The sequence below is a fragment of the Clavispora lusitaniae genome (assembly GCF_014636115.1).
Source record: "Clavispora lusitaniae strain FDAARGOS_655 chromosome Unknown tig00000187_pilon, whole genome shotgun sequence".
NCBI classification, from domain to species: domain Eukaryota; kingdom Fungi; phylum Ascomycota; class Pichiomycetes; order Serinales; family Metschnikowiaceae; genus Clavispora; species Clavispora lusitaniae.
The window spans coordinates 192451-210018 of record NW_027093980.1 but is presented as its reverse complement, the minus strand read 5'-3'; the positions used below and the strand labels follow the sequence as shown (position 1 = coordinate 210018).

At 47.6% G+C, this 17568-nt stretch overlaps 5 protein-coding genes and 1 non-coding gene across 6 annotated transcripts; 4 read left to right on the top strand and 2 right to left on the bottom strand. All coding sequences in view use genetic code 12, as the record gives it.

The window, feature by feature from the left end:
• The first annotated feature begins 202 nt into the window (after positions 1–202).
• FOB63_005635 lies at positions 203–274 on the top strand. The gene has a single exon. It is a non-coding gene; the product is annotated as a tRNA-Cys (tRNA).
• Positions 275–618: 344 nt separating this feature from the next.
• Positions 619–2262, bottom strand: FOB63_004101 (putative metalloreductase; the record flags this gene model as incomplete). The annotated part of the gene is made up of 2 exons (XM_002615076.2): positions 619–2149; positions 2222–2262. The coding sequence occupies 2 exons, from the start codon at positions 2260–2262 to the stop codon at positions 619–621; spliced, it is 1572 nt and encodes a 523-aa protein (XP_002615122.2).
• A 2747-nt stretch (positions 2263–5009) lies between these two features.
• On the top strand, positions 5010–6314 carry ADAEC (Adaecp; the record flags this gene model as incomplete). The annotated part of the gene is made up of 1 exon (XM_002615077.1): positions 5010–6314. One exon carries the CDS (start codon positions 5010–5012, stop codon positions 6312–6314), a length of 1305 nt encoding a protein of 434 aa, XP_002615123.1.
• Positions 6315–8079: 1765 nt separating this feature from the next.
• Positions 8080–9567, bottom strand: CMK2 (calmodulin-dependent protein kinase; the record flags this gene model as incomplete). The annotated part of the gene is made up of 1 exon (XM_002615078.1): positions 8080–9567. One exon carries the CDS (start codon positions 9565–9567, stop codon positions 8080–8082), a length of 1488 nt encoding a protein of 495 aa, XP_002615124.1.
• A 2296-nt stretch (positions 9568–11863) lies between these two features.
• UGA11 (Uga11p) lies at positions 11864–13327 on the top strand (the record flags this gene model as incomplete). The annotated part of the gene is made up of 1 exon (XM_002615079.1): positions 11864–13327. One exon carries the CDS (start codon positions 11864–11866, stop codon positions 13325–13327), a length of 1464 nt encoding a protein of 487 aa, XP_002615125.1.
• A 995-nt stretch (positions 13328–14322) lies between these two features.
• On the top strand, positions 14323–16854 carry FOB63_004097 (uncharacterized protein; the record flags this gene model as incomplete). Its single annotated transcript, XM_002615080.1, has 1 exon — positions 14323–16854. The coding sequence occupies one exon, from the start codon at positions 14323–14325 to the stop codon at positions 16852–16854; it is 2532 nt and encodes an 843-aa protein (XP_002615126.1).
• Positions 16855–17568: the final 714 nt, after the last annotated feature.

Genomic DNA, 17568 nt, shown 5'->3' with positions numbered 1-17568 from the left:
CGTGCGCGAGAACGTGATACAGAGGAGTGAAGAAGGAGGAGGAAGTGGTAGATTGGTAGATTGGCAGATTGCCAAATGAAAGGTTTACCAATTCAATTTGGCTGGTTTAATAACGCCCCAGTAAATGCTTGGTGAAGTCAATTTCACAACCTACTATGTACATATATTCTTATTTACTCATAGGAATATTCGACTAAATAAAGCTCGTATGGCGCAGTGGTAGCGCAGCAGATTGCAAATCTGTTGGTCCTTAGTTCGAACCTGAGTGCGAGCTTCTTTTTTTGGCCATGGGCCCACTTTTGCCACACAGGGCCGGCTAAAATTTCCCATTTCCTATTCGGGGATTTACTTCCACCTACTAGATGGCTCTGTTGTGCTTGTGCTCTGCACGGCATATACGATTTTGTTCTCGTATAAGCAGGTTTCTCGTCACATATTTTTTCCGGAAGAATGTGAAGCAAGATGGTGAGGACATCTATTGTTTGAACATTCTTGGCGATTAAGTTTCTATTCTGGGTGACTGAAAACGCCGATGCAGGACCAGCGTGGCCAATTCCACCTTCTGCAGCCGCATTCGGGTGCATAGTGCATAAAATTTCATGTGGGAATAATCCCTATCTACATATTGTAAAGTTCGCTAAAGACGGCAATACCATGGGCATCACCATATGCACGGACATCACGAATGAGGCCCACGGGTCCGCATACGATAAGTAACTTGTGGGCGTTATCGTCTGTTTCCGAAAAGGAGGCTAAAATTTCACTCAAGTTTGGCCGGCCTGCATGCATCTGTATCCTTTGTTCCGCGCAGTTCACTGCATGATCGTCGGTGAATGGATTGGACTTGTTTTCCGCCGGAATCGGTTCGAGCTCAATGTTGTCCCCTGCGCCCAATAAGCCAGCATCTTCATTGTCAGCATCGTCGTAGGACGATTGGTCAATCTTCCCGGATGTCACATATACGTTGACAGGATTGTTGACGCCCAATTCGGAAAGCACAAAAGTATCCCGCGCATTGGACACACACCAATGGAGATTAGCCAACACGGACAGTTTGTTATCAAAATACTCATAGAGCGGAATCCCGAGTGAAATTCCAGACCCACCACACACGATATGCACATTCTCTGCTGTGCTGAGCCACGGAGTCGGGAGAGATGCATAGGGGCACGAAACGCGATATTCAAGTGACGTGAGCATTTCGAATCGCCGGCCCTTTTTCACAACCAAGTTGAGAGTGTCATTCGCTGGCGACAGACACAAGGTGTATAGATGTGCTGGGAAGACCCAGCTCTGCCAACTCGAAAGAGGCAATCCAACTCGGATGTGCGAGCCCGGCTGCCAGACACTTGGGAACAGATTAGGTTTCTGTAGACGCAAAAGCCGGAGGCTGGCCGCATCTGCATCCACAATGGTCAAGCCGGGCACAGAGTAGCCATTGTACACACGCAGAGCCCCCTGGAAAAGAAGAAGCGCCACAGAAAGGAGCACAAAATCGCTAACTCCGGGGCGAGCATGCCAAATCATCAAAAGAACAAAAAGCGCCACCGTGAAGTTGTGGAAGGCGTAGAAATAGGAGTAGAAGCGGCGGCGAACGGGTCGTGACGACACAATGACAAGAAGAACCGAGAAAAGCGCAACTATTATCCCGGCCAAGTTGGCCCACCGCTTGGCTTTGCCCAACTGGTGGTGAATGGTCCACTTGACGAAAAAACCTATTCCGTGAACAACGCCGGCCAAAATAATCAACCGCAGAAGCCACTTGTGCAACGGCATGAGCTCCAAGTACGACTGGCCCAACAAACACGGCCGCAACGCGAGGGCAAGATCAAGCGGTACCAAACAGAAAGCCAACCGGCCCAACCGCTTAACCACCACCGTCCAGTTCTGCGAAAGATCATGCACGTTGGTAAACGCTAGCCCAACAACAATTGCCGCCCAGAGGAGCGTATGAACCCAAAACGGAGCGTTATTGATGCGGGCCCACACAGATGAACGGCTGGGCCTTTTTTGGCGGCGCCATTGACGGAGCTCGAGGAAATGGGCCAGCGCCAAAAGCAATGCATACAAAACGGACACGCCGAAAATAATGTAGCCATATTTGATGTTCACAGTGTGGCCATGGCCTGCGTGGCGTACACCTATTTTGCTAGTAGTCATGTGTCAAGACCACCATAGAGGCATAGAGGTGTGAGGTGAGGTGGTGGGAGCCGGGAGGCACGGGTGCCTGCCCATCTTATCTCCAGTAGTTCCGAAAAGCATAGCGTAGAGGTTCGGAAGGAGCGGAATGCTCGGATCGAATAAATGCAACACCGTTGACAAAATCGAACGATGGTGGCTTTAGTTGCGATGACTTCATGGCGAACCAGGTTGCACCTACTATGTCTGAAGTGGAATGAACAATCGTCATTCACATGGCGCTGACAAGCCCATTTTGGATTTAGGCGCAGATGCAGATTCCACGCGTAGGAATGCCCGTCATGGAGCGCACGGCGTCATGGCGAGCTGCATTACATAAATTTGCGCCCTCCTCGCGAACATTGCATTACAGCGACTGCAGAGAGGTAGATTACCACTTCGTCTCTAGCATAGTCCTGCCTGCTACGCATTACATCAGCCTCAATTCATGCAAGTGTCTGAAGTCAAATGTGGCGCACCACATCTCTCGAGAGTACGCCTGCGTCCGAGTACATATGCGCCCGCTTATGCTCGTTAATAATAAAAAAATACTTCAAATTACCAACACCAGCTCGATAAAACAGGCCCCGTAGCCTCGTTCCGTGTCTAAGACATAGCTCCTTTCGCCCTTCACGCAAGTTCGAGGACACTCTAGTTTACGAATCTCCTATCCAAGACTTTAGAGGGCAATTCATAGGGCATGGACTGCAGGTGATACCCCGCCGCGTGCATGGAATGGGACCCTCAGTGCAGTTTATTACATGAGAGTGAGGGTAATTGTAAGAGCTAATGACGAAGAAAAAAAATATTTGTCGCTTTGATCTGCGCTTCTAAGGGTCAAGAATGTCGACCCTCGAAGTGTTAAAGAAACTAAGAGGGGTCCCAAAAATAGACCGTGGAATTGCTTATCCTTAGCGAAACTCTATTTGCTCGTCAAAAATTGGTCCAAATGACGTCTGGCCATCTGGAAAAACTCTTTGTACGAAAGGAAATCCGAAATATTTTCCCAGATGAGAGTGAAAATTTTGGCATGAGTAGACTTTAATTTACGAGTATCTTTACACGATAACGGGGTCCATAGTGATTCAAGACAAGAAACAATAGGCAAGGCCCAACGTACAGTCCGTATGCAGTGCTGCATGAGGTCATGCGAAGAATGTCTCGGATTTCCTCTGCGCCCAACGCACGGAATTCCGAAGGCTTTTGCTTTAGGGGATCTTTCTGCTAAAAGTGTGACGGGTATTGTTTCCCCCCTGGGGCAAAAAGTGTCTCAGTTGCTTTAGGTAGCGCGCCACAATGTTGTCGGCCTAATTATAGTTGGGCTGTCTCACTTTTGGAACCCATTTGTAATTACAGGGTGCATGTATTATAGATGAAATGTACTGGGCAACAATGGAATGGGGCGTTAACTAAGATGACGTTGAAAAATAGAAAGAAAATCTGCAGGCGTTGCTTAAATTGAAATTCTCCTCATTAGCCTCGAAATGCATAGATCCTCAAAAAACATGCGGAGAATACACCATATAATGCACCTAAAAGGAGAAACTCTCGGCCCAACTTGAAGTCACCCACCGTACAGCTATTGTGGTGGGTGCATTACGTCAGGCGCTCTTGCGTTAAACTGTGCTGATGCCCACATCATGCTGTATACAGTGGAATGCGTGCAGATGCGTGCTGCACAAGCCACACGAGGCTGGTGCACCTGGATTATCAGGGCTCTAGGCATCATCACCATGTCAAAATTGGGTTATGTTCATCTTCGGGGGTACTGTCAGTAAAAGCGCTCCCGCAGACAAATTTTTCAGTCGTCATCGTTTCATTGTTGTTTGCCATTCTCCACCTCGGAGTTCCTTGTACCCCCCAACCCAACGGCGCTAACCTACTGCTAGTGTCTAGTCCACATGTAGTAATTGTATTTCTGGCCCACACTTGTTGGTCCATCGCCACGAAACCTTACAGGCACAGACTGGTGCGAAAAACCGGAGAATGTCCCTTGAACTCCTGGTGCTTGGGTCTTTAGTCTCCTAAACTTGTTCGCTGCTAGCACTATGATAAGATGCATTCTACAGTATGCAAAAGTTGCCTTAGTTCATTACATCATAACCACATGATGAGCTCATACGGTGGGAACGGAGACAAAAAACAAAAAAGAACAAGATCACTCACAAAAAGGGCTGAGACATTCAGTGTTCACGTACTACGCAAGCGGAGTAAAATGAACAGATCACTGTTTGTCTAAGGTTGAGCCCTGTTGGTTCCATTGTTCTCAATTATCGTCTCCAGGCCATGGAATTCCATGTGGGAGATCTTAGTTTAGGATCCCTGCCCAAAACGGGCCTGCATACAAGCGGTGCATCCCAATCAAGGTATTATGTAAAGAGGGGAAATCGAGAGCCAAACGTGGCATAACGAGGCCAAATAACAGGGAAAAAAATACAAAAAACTAGTTGACATGGTGCACAAGTTCGAATTGGACACACTTGTGGTGAGAGATCGTAAAATTGAAATGTCGTCAAATAAATTGAGCACCATCTCCTTTGGTGGTGTAAGGTGTATGATATGACAGCATATTACATACTGCCCTGCGGCCAGGCCAAGCTTAGGCCGGTTTAGCCGCTGCTGCAGAGGGCGGTTCACAACCAGTGCCTAGGAAATCGGTGCGCATGCACCTTTTGCTCTGTGCATGAATATCGTCTTCCCTTGTTCTAGAAATCACATATATAGATGTGGCATGGCCCACCCAATTCCCTCAATATTCCACCACTGTCTTTGAATCCAATCTGAGACATTGAAGATCTTTCCCCTTACTAGTATCTGAACACCCTTTCGTGATGGTTTACTCTACACAGGCTCTCAGATGGAAAGCCTACCAATTTCTGGACCCCTTTGCCCTGGGATCTTTCCTTGTGTGCAACGCCAAGTCCAAGGTGTTTTGCCGTCCAGACTGCGACGCCCACCCTATTGCGGAACAGCAGCACGAAGTGAAGTTTGTTGACTCTGTGGCCGACGCCACCGAGCTCGGCTTTTCTCCTTGCGACTCGTGCGACCCATTGTGTGCGCCCAAGGTGGATGTTAAGCTTTTGATTCAGGCGGTCAACTCTATCAACGCCAGCATTGGCTTCACCCCACCCCTGGCCGAAGAGCTCGAGGAGCTGGCTTCTCCGCTCTCGGACAAGGGCATTTCGCCACTGGATGCCAACTCGTCTGTGTCCAAGAACGAGGCCGACCACTACCGCTTGGCCGACTTGGCGTGTCGCCACTTGGCCATGGCTGCAGCACAGTCTGTGCTTTCAAGCGCCGAGACGCAGGCCAACAGCCCTGACGCTGGCGGAGAGAAGAAGAGCCGCCGCAGAAGAGGAGGCGTGTTGGGCTTCAAGGAGCTTGCCGCCAAGTCCAAGTTGTCTGCATGGCACTTTCACCGTGTGTTTAAGAGCGTGACGGGCTTGACCCCAAAGACGTATGGAGACAAGTGCTGGGAGTACTTGAAACTGCATTGCGATGGTAGTGTCCAGTCTCCTGCGCAGGCTTTGTCCAGTGTGTCGAGTTTGTCGTCTACAGACTTGTCTGGCAGCATGTCGAGCGGCTTGGCACACCCTATGGCCACCAGCTTGTCCACGGGCTTGTCGAGTGGCATGTCCAGCTCTTCTGCTGGTCTGTCTGCATCTTTGAAGTCGTATGCGACGCCAGTTCTGTCGGTGTCAGCGTCGTCGCCTAGAAAGAGAAGCCACGACGAAGAGTTTATGATGCCTCTGAAGAGAGCATCTTTCGATGCATCTTTCACGCCCGATGTGAGCCCTGTGATGATGGGCTTTGACAAGATGCCCTTGGACCAGAAGTTGTGGGCCACTCCAGCAGAATACTACAGTGCAACACCACAGACGCTATTTACTCACGTTAAGTCTGCGCCAGAGCCTGAATTTTCTCCAGACTTTGGCCAGATGGACGAGATGGCTCCAATGTCGATGATGCCTATGGATATGGCCGCGGACAAGTTCTTGGACACTTTTGACTACGGATTCCCAAACGACATGTTTGTGAACGATGAACAGACACTTTTGCAGCCCGAAGGCGGTGCGTTGAGCGACCCCTTTAGTTTGAGCTTGTCACCAGAGTTGTTGACTTCAAACCCTGTTTAGAACGGACATATGCGCCGTTCTGAAGGCGGGCCTTCTGGAGCGGCCACTGGAAAATTGGCAAGTAGGATATATTAATAGAGGTATTATTTTCTTGGAAAGTACTGAAAATTGTAGATGTAAGGGACTGGGGAATACCCCAAGGCTCTTCGCCAGAGGTGCAGACGAACGCACATGCGCATACTTCTTCAGGGATGGACTATGTGCAGGGCAAATGTTCTACTACGTCACCCGGTCACTGCCGCATGAGGCTGCATCTCCGTCCTTAGGAGGTGGAGCGTCCCACATTCTCATGCAGCGCCATTGTGGTGTTGTTCCAAAGCCACATGTCGTCTTTCCAATTTCCAAGACCGCTTCTAGGCACCGAAGAGGTGATTGGTTAGAAAAATTTTCTGTTCCTAAATTCTCTCAACCATTGCGTACGGGCCAAAGTGGCAGTCGTGCATGGAATATCCTGTAGATCAATGCTGGCAGATAAGCTATGAGTTCATTTCATCAGGGCGCATTCCCAGAACAATTGTGTACACACTTCTCCTTTTTTTACTTTCCTTATTCTTCTTTCGGTTTCCCCAATGGGATTTTTGCCACTCGAAGCTTATTTGGGATATGTGCCTCAACGGGGCTGCTGCATCAACCTCAACACGGCTATGCTTGATGGAATTTCTTTTTCCGTCGCATGAGAGGAGAGCTTCATGCTATATTGCGTAAAGCATCCAACATCTGTGATGTGAGCATACCGTCATTTTTCTCATTTCTCCCGAAGTAAGGGATATGTTTGTGCAGGCGCTTGATCGTGTAGAGGTTTGTCACCGATGGACTTGAGTACAGCGCCAAATCGTCATGTCGGCAAAATCTGGTCACTCACAAGAATTTTCATCTCAACAACGTTTCGGCATCTCACCAATGCAAGGGGCGCTACGTAGTTCCTGTTGTAACTTGTGTGACAAGATGCGGAGTAGCCCATTTTTTTCCGTTACATACACTCCATTTTAATCTGCCCATACTCTTCGTCAAGATCTACTTTCACTATCAGTCCACAATACCATGCGCTTGACACTGCTTCTCCATCTGTGAACGCATGCACCTGTCGCAGTGCGCATAGCCATGCATGGCCGAAGTGGTCGAGTGTCATCGCAATGATGCATCAGAAATTCCGCGGACTAACCCGAGTCTTCATGAAGTCAGTACAGCTTACACTTGCACTCGACCTTTTTTCTTGTATGGCCTTATATCAAGCATTCAAGCATTATCTATGTTGTTGGATTCCGTGTTCGGCTTTCTGGTCAAACTTGTGATGCGACCACCTTATATACTGGCTGAATGTCTCTAGTTTGACGCGACAATTTCGTCAAGATAAAAATATTCGCCTGTTGTGAACACTGGGACTTCCACACGGAGATAAATCTTTGAGGCGTTCTGGGTGAATGTCTCATCGTGGCAGAATCATCGTAATTGTGACTATGGATCTTCATCTCGCTAGTATTATAAGCTCTATGCGAACTTAGTTACTTGTTTGCGAGCACCATCACTTGGATGGCATAGAATAATGACTTGTCGCTCTACGTTGAACTTTACATTGGTGTGGTCACCCTGAAAGAAAAAAAAAAGTTTCTATGCCGTTGGCTCAAAACCAACTGAGACAATAGTTGGTTCAGAGGCTCGGCCAGCTCGCCTTTTAACTCCGGTACACCTTCGTAGCTGTATCCAAGATGGAAAGATCTAAATATTACATTCACAGGACATAAACATACATATAGCGGTGGCATGGTTATTGGTCGGTCTGCTTCGTTGTCTCTTCCGAAGCGCTGCTGGAACTTCCGTCATCAAATGTTTGCACACGTTCTCTGTTCTGCTTTGCCGTGTGCACCAACTGGTGAAAAGCACTAGCTACCGTTTCCTTCTTCTTGCTAGGGTACAACAGTGACATCGACCCATCGTTAGCGCAAATCTCGTCCAACAGTTTGTCCACCTTCTTCCATGAAGAGAGAGAGTTTTTGGCCACATTGTACTTGTTCTCGGTTTCGGTGTTGGGGCCCATCTCTTCTGGCGAGAGTGCCAAGTGCGACAGCGGAATAAGTCCTTCGTCACCAAACAAGTTGATCTCACTTGGGTCGTCGTCATCGTCGGTTTGAATGCTCTTAAGCTTGTTGATCTTGTTGGCCAACTTGACCATCTCAATGGCCTGGCGGAACTTGGCCTTTCCACTGAAATTCTCCTTCAATTGTGGAAGCAAGTCTGCCTTACCGTGCTCATGGGCGACGCTCACAAGCCAGACATCATCCAAAAGCTCCTGTGCTGTCGCACGCTTCTCTGGATTGAATTGCAACGCCTTGATGATGAAACGTCTAGCATCTTTTGAAACGTCTCGCCAGTAATCCGCATGGAAGATAACCGCATTGTTATGGCGAACTTCAGCAATAAAATCCTGGACATTCTCCGACCGGAACGGCGAGTAGCCACACAAAATAGTATATGTCACGACACCCAACGACCAGATATCGCACGGTTTGCCATGGCCTGTGGCCATAATAACTTCGGGCGCCGCATAACCAAAGGAGCCTGCGCTGGTAAGAAGCTTTTCGTCCGGACCTTCAAGTTTTTTCGCAATACCAAAGTCTGCCAACACCACATTGGAGTCTTCTGCGGGACTGAGATAAAGCACATTTTCTGGCTTGATGTCACGGTGCACAATGTCCTTCGAGTGAAGGTAAACAATTGCCTCGAGAATTTGCAAAATGACAAGCAGCGCATCGTGTTCGGTGAAACGGCCCTTTTGCACAATTCGGTCAAATAATTCGCCGCCGGTAGCAAGCTGCGTCACAATGTAAAACTTATCGCGAGACTCAAACCATTGGCGGAATCCCACAATGTGAGGATGGTGAAGTTCTTGGAGAAGCTTGAGCTCTTCGATAACAAACTCTTCGTTCCCTTTCAATGCCTTTTTCAAGATGATTTTAACCGCAACATCTTCGCCAGTGACATTGTTGCGCGCATATCTGACGATACCAAAAGAGCCAGCACCTAGTGTTCGTCCAAAGGTGTAGTTGGCCTTGAGATTGTACAGAGCCGGCTGTCCGCTTAAACGATGCAAAATCTTCTTGATGGAACTACCTGATTCCGTTTCCATTGTGCCTGTAAGTTGGGGGAGAAATGTAATTGAAGCTCCCGGATATAAAGAAATGTTGGTACAGCCCCGTTGATGCTGAATCATGCTCGCGAATATGTGTCCTGCACACAACCCGTAATCTGGCGTCATCCCTTGCCGATTTCAAAGGTAAACAATCGGGTCGGTTAGCTACCATTTGCTGTTTCGGACATTGTTTCTGATCCGCAGTCCGGTTTCTAGTCTCTGCAATTCCTGCCAGGCTCGGTCGGCCTTGTGCTTTCGTAATGCATGCGCAATTTGATTGTGCTTGCTTGTGCGCGGCGTGGCGCATGCACCGAAGCTGCGCAAAGCGAAGAATGCCCTGTGCTGTTTGATACGTCATATATTCTTATTTCAGCGGGAAAGTTTCATCTCTCAATTCAAATTTTGTAAATTAACTTCGGGACATGTTGTGTCCCGCTCCAGAAAAATCGTGTCGCACATGTCAAGCATGAGAAATTTATTGTTGCTTCGGTTTGATACTTTTGCACCCAACGCCAAGAATATCACACAGGGACTTAGAATCCCTATCGAATTAATTACTGGTTATTGAAAACGTTAAGTATACGATTGGGTTCTGATATGGCATTCTAATCTCGTGATACAGAAATATCTCCTCAGTGAACAGAAGACTCAGTAATTTATAGGAATGATTAGGTTTCAACAGGGTAAGGTCGGGAATTAAATACCAGTTCAATTTTATTTAACCTTTCTCTTATAATATGGCAAATGCCACAATTTGCACCCTTGCATTAGGCGATGTTTGAATGAATCGTTATAGAGCAGTCCGACGTCATGTTTTAGCAGAAGTAGCATTATGACCCATCCGTCTATTTCAAGCAACTTAATCACGTAAACCATATTCTGTACTATCAAATGTGATTAGTTGCTTCTTTACCAAAGAGTAACTACCAATCATTCAAGTGTCTTTTGGAAGGCAAAAATTAGACTGAGTGGATTGGATATGATGGTAATTCAGAAGTAAGTATTACAAGTTTGGTCGAGGAGTAAACTGAAGTGCTCACTTGGCGTCTTAATGGTAAAGGCAACTCAATAGCTCTTCACACTGTAACTAATTCCTCCATTTGATCAAAGACGTAGGTAAAGATATGCATTGATACTCACTCAAATGATGTATGCGTATTTATATCAAGTCGTGGTATTGATACTCCTAGGTTTTTCTTTGTATCTGCTTCGGCAGATAAGAAGCAAAAAGTACAAAGAAAACTGGATAGCACCTGTTGGAAGTACGTCTACAAATGAAGTTCCCTTTGTTTTGTGTTCCTGATTACATGAATAGTTCTTCTCTTCCTCACATATGGTGATCTTATCGAAATATGCCTTATTCTGCTTACGTGTGCGAAACTTCGTCTGAATTAGGGCTTGAAGGCATGCAGACACTTATCTTGAAGTCACTACTTTCACCCGGAGGTAATCAGCTCTACATATATAGTTTTCGATCGATGATACATTGTTTGTACTGGCTAAACGAACGCTTCGGATCATAATTGATGGTATTTAATGATGTATTATTCCAGAAATCAGCAGAATATGGATGTATCGGATGGAGAATGAACGGATCAGGAAGGCACAAGAGGCCAAATACAATTCAGGCGAGAGAAGTGAAAGTAGGAACAAAGTAGCTGCAAGTGGGCAGTGGATGGCACTTTGATGGCAAAAGATGCAAAAATACAAGTTGGAAGCGGTCAATTCAGGCGCCAATCCAAGCGAAAAGATGCAAAAATACAAAATTCAGACGAAAGATGCAAATACAAGTTCAGGTGTCATTATAGGCGGCAGGCTTTGCCCGGCTAGGAAGCATGGGTTCTAGCGGCTTATTTGATCTGGAGTCCAATTTACGTTCCTTATGGCAAAACACGTTTCCTTTAAGCTAGATCATAATCTCATCTACGAGTAGCGTGAAAGTTTGCGTGCCCTCAAAAAGTAAGCCCAAGTTTTTTGCAAAATAGCTACGTATCCAACTTCAATGAACAGTTACCAAAAACAAACCTATTATGTGTAAAAGTTCGTCGGTCGAATGGACATCACTTGCCGCAAAACCGGTCTTATACATGACTGTCTTATCAAAGCCATGACTCACACGAACATTGACAGTGACTCAAGCATTCACGTGACCTGCTGACGGGTCTCTGCCCAATCATTGTCTATTTTCCACAATTTAAATTCGCCGTGTGTAGCTCTGATTCAACATTCGGCATTCGGCCTCCGCATGCGCGATCGCAGGCCCGAAACTTCAGCGCGGCTTCCCCATTCGGCATTTCTTGCCTAATCGGGCCACATAATCGGAATCGCGCCTCCACTATCTGCTTGCATATGCAGACTATCAGCTTCGTTATAAGCCCAGAATTCTCCACCACAGAATTCTCCACCACAGAAACTTTTTCAAATGCTCAGAGCCAGGCAAGCCTTCCTTTCTGCTCGCCGTGCTACTTCTTCTGTTGCGGCGGCCTACTATCCAGCCGAGCCTACCCAGCCCAATTTAGTCACTGAGACCATTCCAGGACCAAAGTCTGTTCTGCTCAACAATGAACTTGGGCGTGTTTTCGACAACAGGGCGTCCTACTTCGTCACAGACTACCAAAACTCGATTGGTAACTACATTTCTGACGCCGACGGCAACCAGATGTTGGATGTGTATTGTCAAATCTCTTCGATTGCGCTTGGATACAACAATCCTGAGCTTTTGAAAACGGCCGCGTCTCCACAAATGGCCAGCGCATTGGTCAACCGTCCCGCCTTGGCATGTTTCCCACAAAAAGATTACGCGGCCATTTTGGAGGAAGGTATCTTGGCTGCCGCTCCTCCAGGCACCAATAAAGTATGGACGGCATTGTCTGGATCCTGTGCCAACGAAACTGCATTCAAAGCTGCGTTCATGTACCAGGCAGCCAAGCAACGGGGATCCCAGGACTTCACTGACGAAGACTTGACTTCTGTCATGTTGAACAAGGCGCCTGGTGCGCCTAAAAGACTGATCTTGTCGTTCGAGAAAGGTTTCCACGGCCGTTTGTTCGGCTCTTTGTCCACGACTCGTTCGAAAGCCATTCACAAGTTGGACATTCCAGCCTTTGATTGGCCTGTGGCTCCCTTCCCTCAGTTGAAGTATCCGTTGGAGGAATTTGCTGCGGAGAATGAGGCAGAAGAGAAGAGATGTTTGGCAGAGTTCGAGAATGTCGTCAAGTCTCAGCCTCCTCACTCCATTGCCGCAATCATTGTGGAGCCAGTTCAATCCGAGGGTGGAGACAACCACGCTTCTGCTCTCTTTTTCCAAGGTTTGCGTGACCTCACTTTGAAACACGATATTCTCATGATTGTGGATGAAGTGCAGACCGGAGTTGGTGCCTCGGGTAAGTTCTGGGCCCACGAACACTGGAACTTGACCACTCCTCCCGACATGGTGACATTTTCCAAGAAATTCCAGGCTGCCGGATTTTACTTCTCCAACCCAGAGTTGCAGCCTTCTCAGCCATACAGACAATTCAACACATGGTGTGGTGATCCATCCAAGGCCCTTATTGCCAAGACAATTTACCAGGAAATCACCAAGCACAACTTGGTGGAGAATACTGCAGCAACAGGTAACTACTTATACCAAAACTTGAAGACTTTGTTTGCCAAGTACCCAAACAAGGTTTTCAACTTGCGTGGTGAAAACTTCGGCACGTTTATTGCATGGGACTGTGAAAATCCAACACAGAGAAATGAGTTGTTGTTGAAAATGCGTGCTGTGGGAGTGAATATTGGTGGCTGCGGCGACAGATCCATCAGATTGAGACCTACGTTAGTCTTTGAGAACAAGCACGCGGACTTACTTTTGGAAGCGTTGGAGCATTCCTTGAAAGACTTGTAAAGGTTTTATGTTTATGACAATGGCGCCCGTAAGTAACAGGTGGCGTTGAACTGGAGTAGTTTCAGCTGAATATAGAACTAATACTATGCAATAGTCTTCAAGGCTAAGTTAAGGTGGACGAAATACTGTAATCTGGCGTTCTTGCAGACGATTGAGTTTACACTAGTGCGTCCCTTCTGTTTTATTTCCTGTCGTGTCTTCGAATCTCGTCCGTGTCTTCTCTCTCATTCTCTGCCCATGGAGTTTGAATTCAGCTTTAGTGTTTTCGTCTCAAGAATTTCACTGGCACATTGAAAAACTTTGGAAAAATATGTAGAAATTGGGATTTAAAACAATGCTCTCGCTGGATCTTACTGGACAAGAAAGTCAAAGCTCGCAGAATAGCTATTTAGGTCGCATCGGACTTCAGTTCCCAATATTGATCCGTGACCTATCATCAATCATGATGCCTTCATGATACTTGTTTGTTGGGCACAACTTCGTTTGTTTCGCCGACTACCTTAATAAATACTTGACGGGAGATTTGACACAAAGGCGACGCACAGAAGATTCAACGGCGAGCGCATCTAAATGGTGCGTGCATGCACATTGCATAACGCCCCAATCACGAGATGAAGTGAGCACAAACATCAAACCGCCCATTGGCAACGTTCACGGCCAAGCGGAACTCAAAAACACATTTTCTTTCTGAACCTATATTCACAAGAATTCGGGGATCTACCACACCCACGGGACCTAAACTGTTTTTGGATCCAAGCAACATTCCGTTACCGATCTTGGGAGCGACAGATCTTGAAATTGTGCACCACATTGTGTGATAAATACGAAGCCAGATAAACGAGGCACACCGAAACCTCGCACGCAAGTCCTTCCGAACCAACCGTGAGACTTTGCTCTTCCTGTCAGTGTCTCCATACTTTCTGTTGGCCATCGTCTTGTTCTTTCATAATACTTGCGCAAAGCACCTTCTCCGGACTCAGAAAATGGTCTAATCCATGCTTGGCCGCCTCATAAAATCGAGTTCACCGCAGACGCCTGCGTTTGACGATGCCTACACGCGAGACATTCTATATGCTCTGCGGGCCGTGTCTCCGCCTGTCCTGTTTGACCCAAGACGCTTTCGCCTCGTTGTGGGCCAAGACACGGGCAATCTTCGTGCCAAACAGGTTTTGTTCGACTCGGACCAGAGCCCCACGCAAAATGGCTCTGCCCATATAAGCACAATGCACAACCAAGCGCATTTAGAAAACGCACATGGCCACAGTGTTCATGCATCATCTTCAGCGTCTCTAGCTGGCCTGTACTCGGGCCCCAAAGTCTCTAGCAGCGAAATTGCAGATTACATGTTTGGGCGCGGCATTCCCACCAGCGAACTGGCACCGGCAACAAAGGTCCATGTGCTTTACCTGGCGCAAGGGCGGCCCGCCCTATTGGTGACCAAGTTGTTCTCGCTCGCAGGGCGGCCGGACTCCGAAAGCGCGCCCGATTGGGCGCCTGCGCCCACATTTTCTTCGCGGTCGCACACGCTTCCCGCGCCAAGCTGCCGCTTTTCCGTCGGCGTGGTGATCCCGCTCGAGCAGCCGCCGCACATTCTTCTTTCCACCCTTTGGCCCTCTCTTGCACAACATTTAGCGCAGCTTCAAAATTCTGTTTCGGAAAAACTTGTGGCCGCACTCCGTCTGGCCCCCAACGGCGTCTGCTATGTCCGCCAGCGCCGGATTGTGTTCCCGGCGCATCTTCTTCAGCAAGACATCGATTTGGCTCAGCTGGTTCCATGCTTGGCCCGCGCAGTCCAGGCCACGTTCAATACGCCGCGCCTTGCAAGTACGCACACCTTGATTCGGGCGGCGCGCGCCCCGGAGTCGCCCTTTCGTTTTTTTCTCGTCAGCTGGGCGACCGAAGTGGTCAACTGGCTCGAGTTTAAAGACGGCCGGAAGGCTGGGTTTTTGGCGGGGCTCATGGCTGCCGTGGGTGGGCTAAGAGAAAGTGAAGGCGTGCAGAACGTAGAAGGTGGGACAGAAAATGGCACGGCTGATTCTACAAATACAGACAGTGAACCGAAAAACGACCGTGACCACCTTGACAAAGAGGAAGTGGAAACGGTGGATATCAGTGGGTTTGACTCCTTGCGCATCGCCAAATCTAATGAGCAAGAACCAGAAGTGAAGTCTCACCGCAACGAGACAGAACGCTACTCTGGATCGTCTTCCACTATCACGGACGGAAGCTCTCTGGAGAATTATGATGCAAACAGCTCGAAAGCATCGGTTAAAACTTTGAAACAGTCCCTTTCGGCTCATAAACTGTTCTCATATCTCACGTCCAACATCTCGTCTCGGCTTAATCACCAGGTTTCCGACTCCTACTCGTCAGAAACCGCTCTGTCCCATCCGACCTCCTGCAAAACTCGCGTGGTCATTATGACAGGAAATTCTGCGGTGGCTAAACGGCTTGTTTTCATTTTGAACGCTCTTTTCCCTCAGTCTTTCGTCGCTCCTCCGCTTCTTGACACAGAGTCTCCATCTCCAAAACCAAGCACACCCGAAAGCTCAAGTCCGTCGCTGGTTGTCATGCACTCTCTGCGCCCGATTGCACATTGTCTGGGACCGATTCCTATCCGCTCTAGTCCTCTGGCGGGCTGGGAGATCCCACGGAAGTCCGGTGCAAGCCTCAATAGCACAACATCTCACGTTCCTGTTCATACATCGGCTTCTACTGCTTGTCTCTCCACATCGCTCACTTCCCTTTCTTCGAGTGCGTCGAGCTACTCGTTTTCAAAGCTTGGAGGCAGTTTTTTCGAAAAGTGGCGTCTGGTCCAGGAGCTGCCCGAACCAAGGAGACCTGAGGATGAGTCGGACGGCCGCCCACGGCTTTCTCGAACGCAGTCTATGCTAAATTTGACCAACTCGAATCCTGCCGCTCATAGTGTTCAGCGCGACCGAAGTGCCATGTTCTTGTTTGCCGGGAAGGTTCTGCCCGACACTTCTGTGGATGATTTTAATGCCGAGCGTATTCGCCGGAAATGTAATCTGATCATGGAAGAATCAATCAAGTACACGGTGGACTCGGAGAAAAATGCTCTCTTTGTTCCACCGCCCGGCTCCTCTTCTCTCATCCAGCGGACGCCTCTTTTGCCCAACGTGGCTTTTGTTGACGAGTTTCGTCCTGAATTTTCTCTTCAGGCATGTCCCATGAGCGCTTCGCTCGAGAATCTGGTTATTTCTGCTATGAAAAACGACTTGCTAGTTTACGATTGTTCCAAGACTATTTTTGTGAGTTTGCGGGCACGAGAAGTTAAACTAATCGAAGTGGGTCCCGATTCCACTAGAAAGTTCAACGTCAGTATCCGGAAAATCATTTCCCCGGGCCGTTGTTATTTGGATAGAAGCAAGGTCTCCGGTATCGAGGAGCAATTGCAAACATTAACACGGATTGTTAGTGGAATTAATAATGGCGGAGAAGGTGTGGGCCAAAGCGAGAAATATAACCGTGTGTTATTCGAGACAGTGCTGGAACTTATACTCTGAAGTGAAAAATGGTGTTCTTTAGAGAGTGCAGCCGTTAGAGGAATATTTATTGATGAAAGCCAATAATAGATTTTCTATTTGGTGATAACCTTAGAATGGTTTTTAATTATACACAGATGCATTAAGAGTGCTGTAGCTCAAGAGTATCGTGGCTCTAACTTCTTATTCCAGAGACTTTGGTGTAGAAGAGCAAAAAAGGAAAAGACCCAAGACCTGACTACGGCCAATTTTACCATAAGGAGCCAGTGGGATGGGCCATAACTGAAAGAGAAAATACTCAGAGAAACGTAGCTGAACGAAGTTTGCGAAGAAATACTTCAAAGAACACTTTTTATAGTAGTAGATTTGAAATTTTACCACTGGTTATCTGAAGAAATAGAGACAAAGAGAATTGGCTTGTCTTCTCAAGTTTCTCTAGAAAGTCGTTTTCAAAAGGTCGACAACATCCACGCCCGAGAAATAAAGGAAAAGCAAACAAGTGATGTCCGTCTCATAATTTTACTCTGAAGAAAATGCATCAAGCCACGCTATCGTCGTTGAATGAGCGAGATACTGAAAACAGTTTCCTAAGCAGAATGGGTGGTATGTTTGACTTCTAACCACAACTTGTGCCGCATATTGCATAGAAATCTGGATCTTTGGAATGATGTCAATTTCCGAAGGAATGGTCTTTAGCCATGTGAATAAAAATTGCCTCACCACGTTCCTAACACT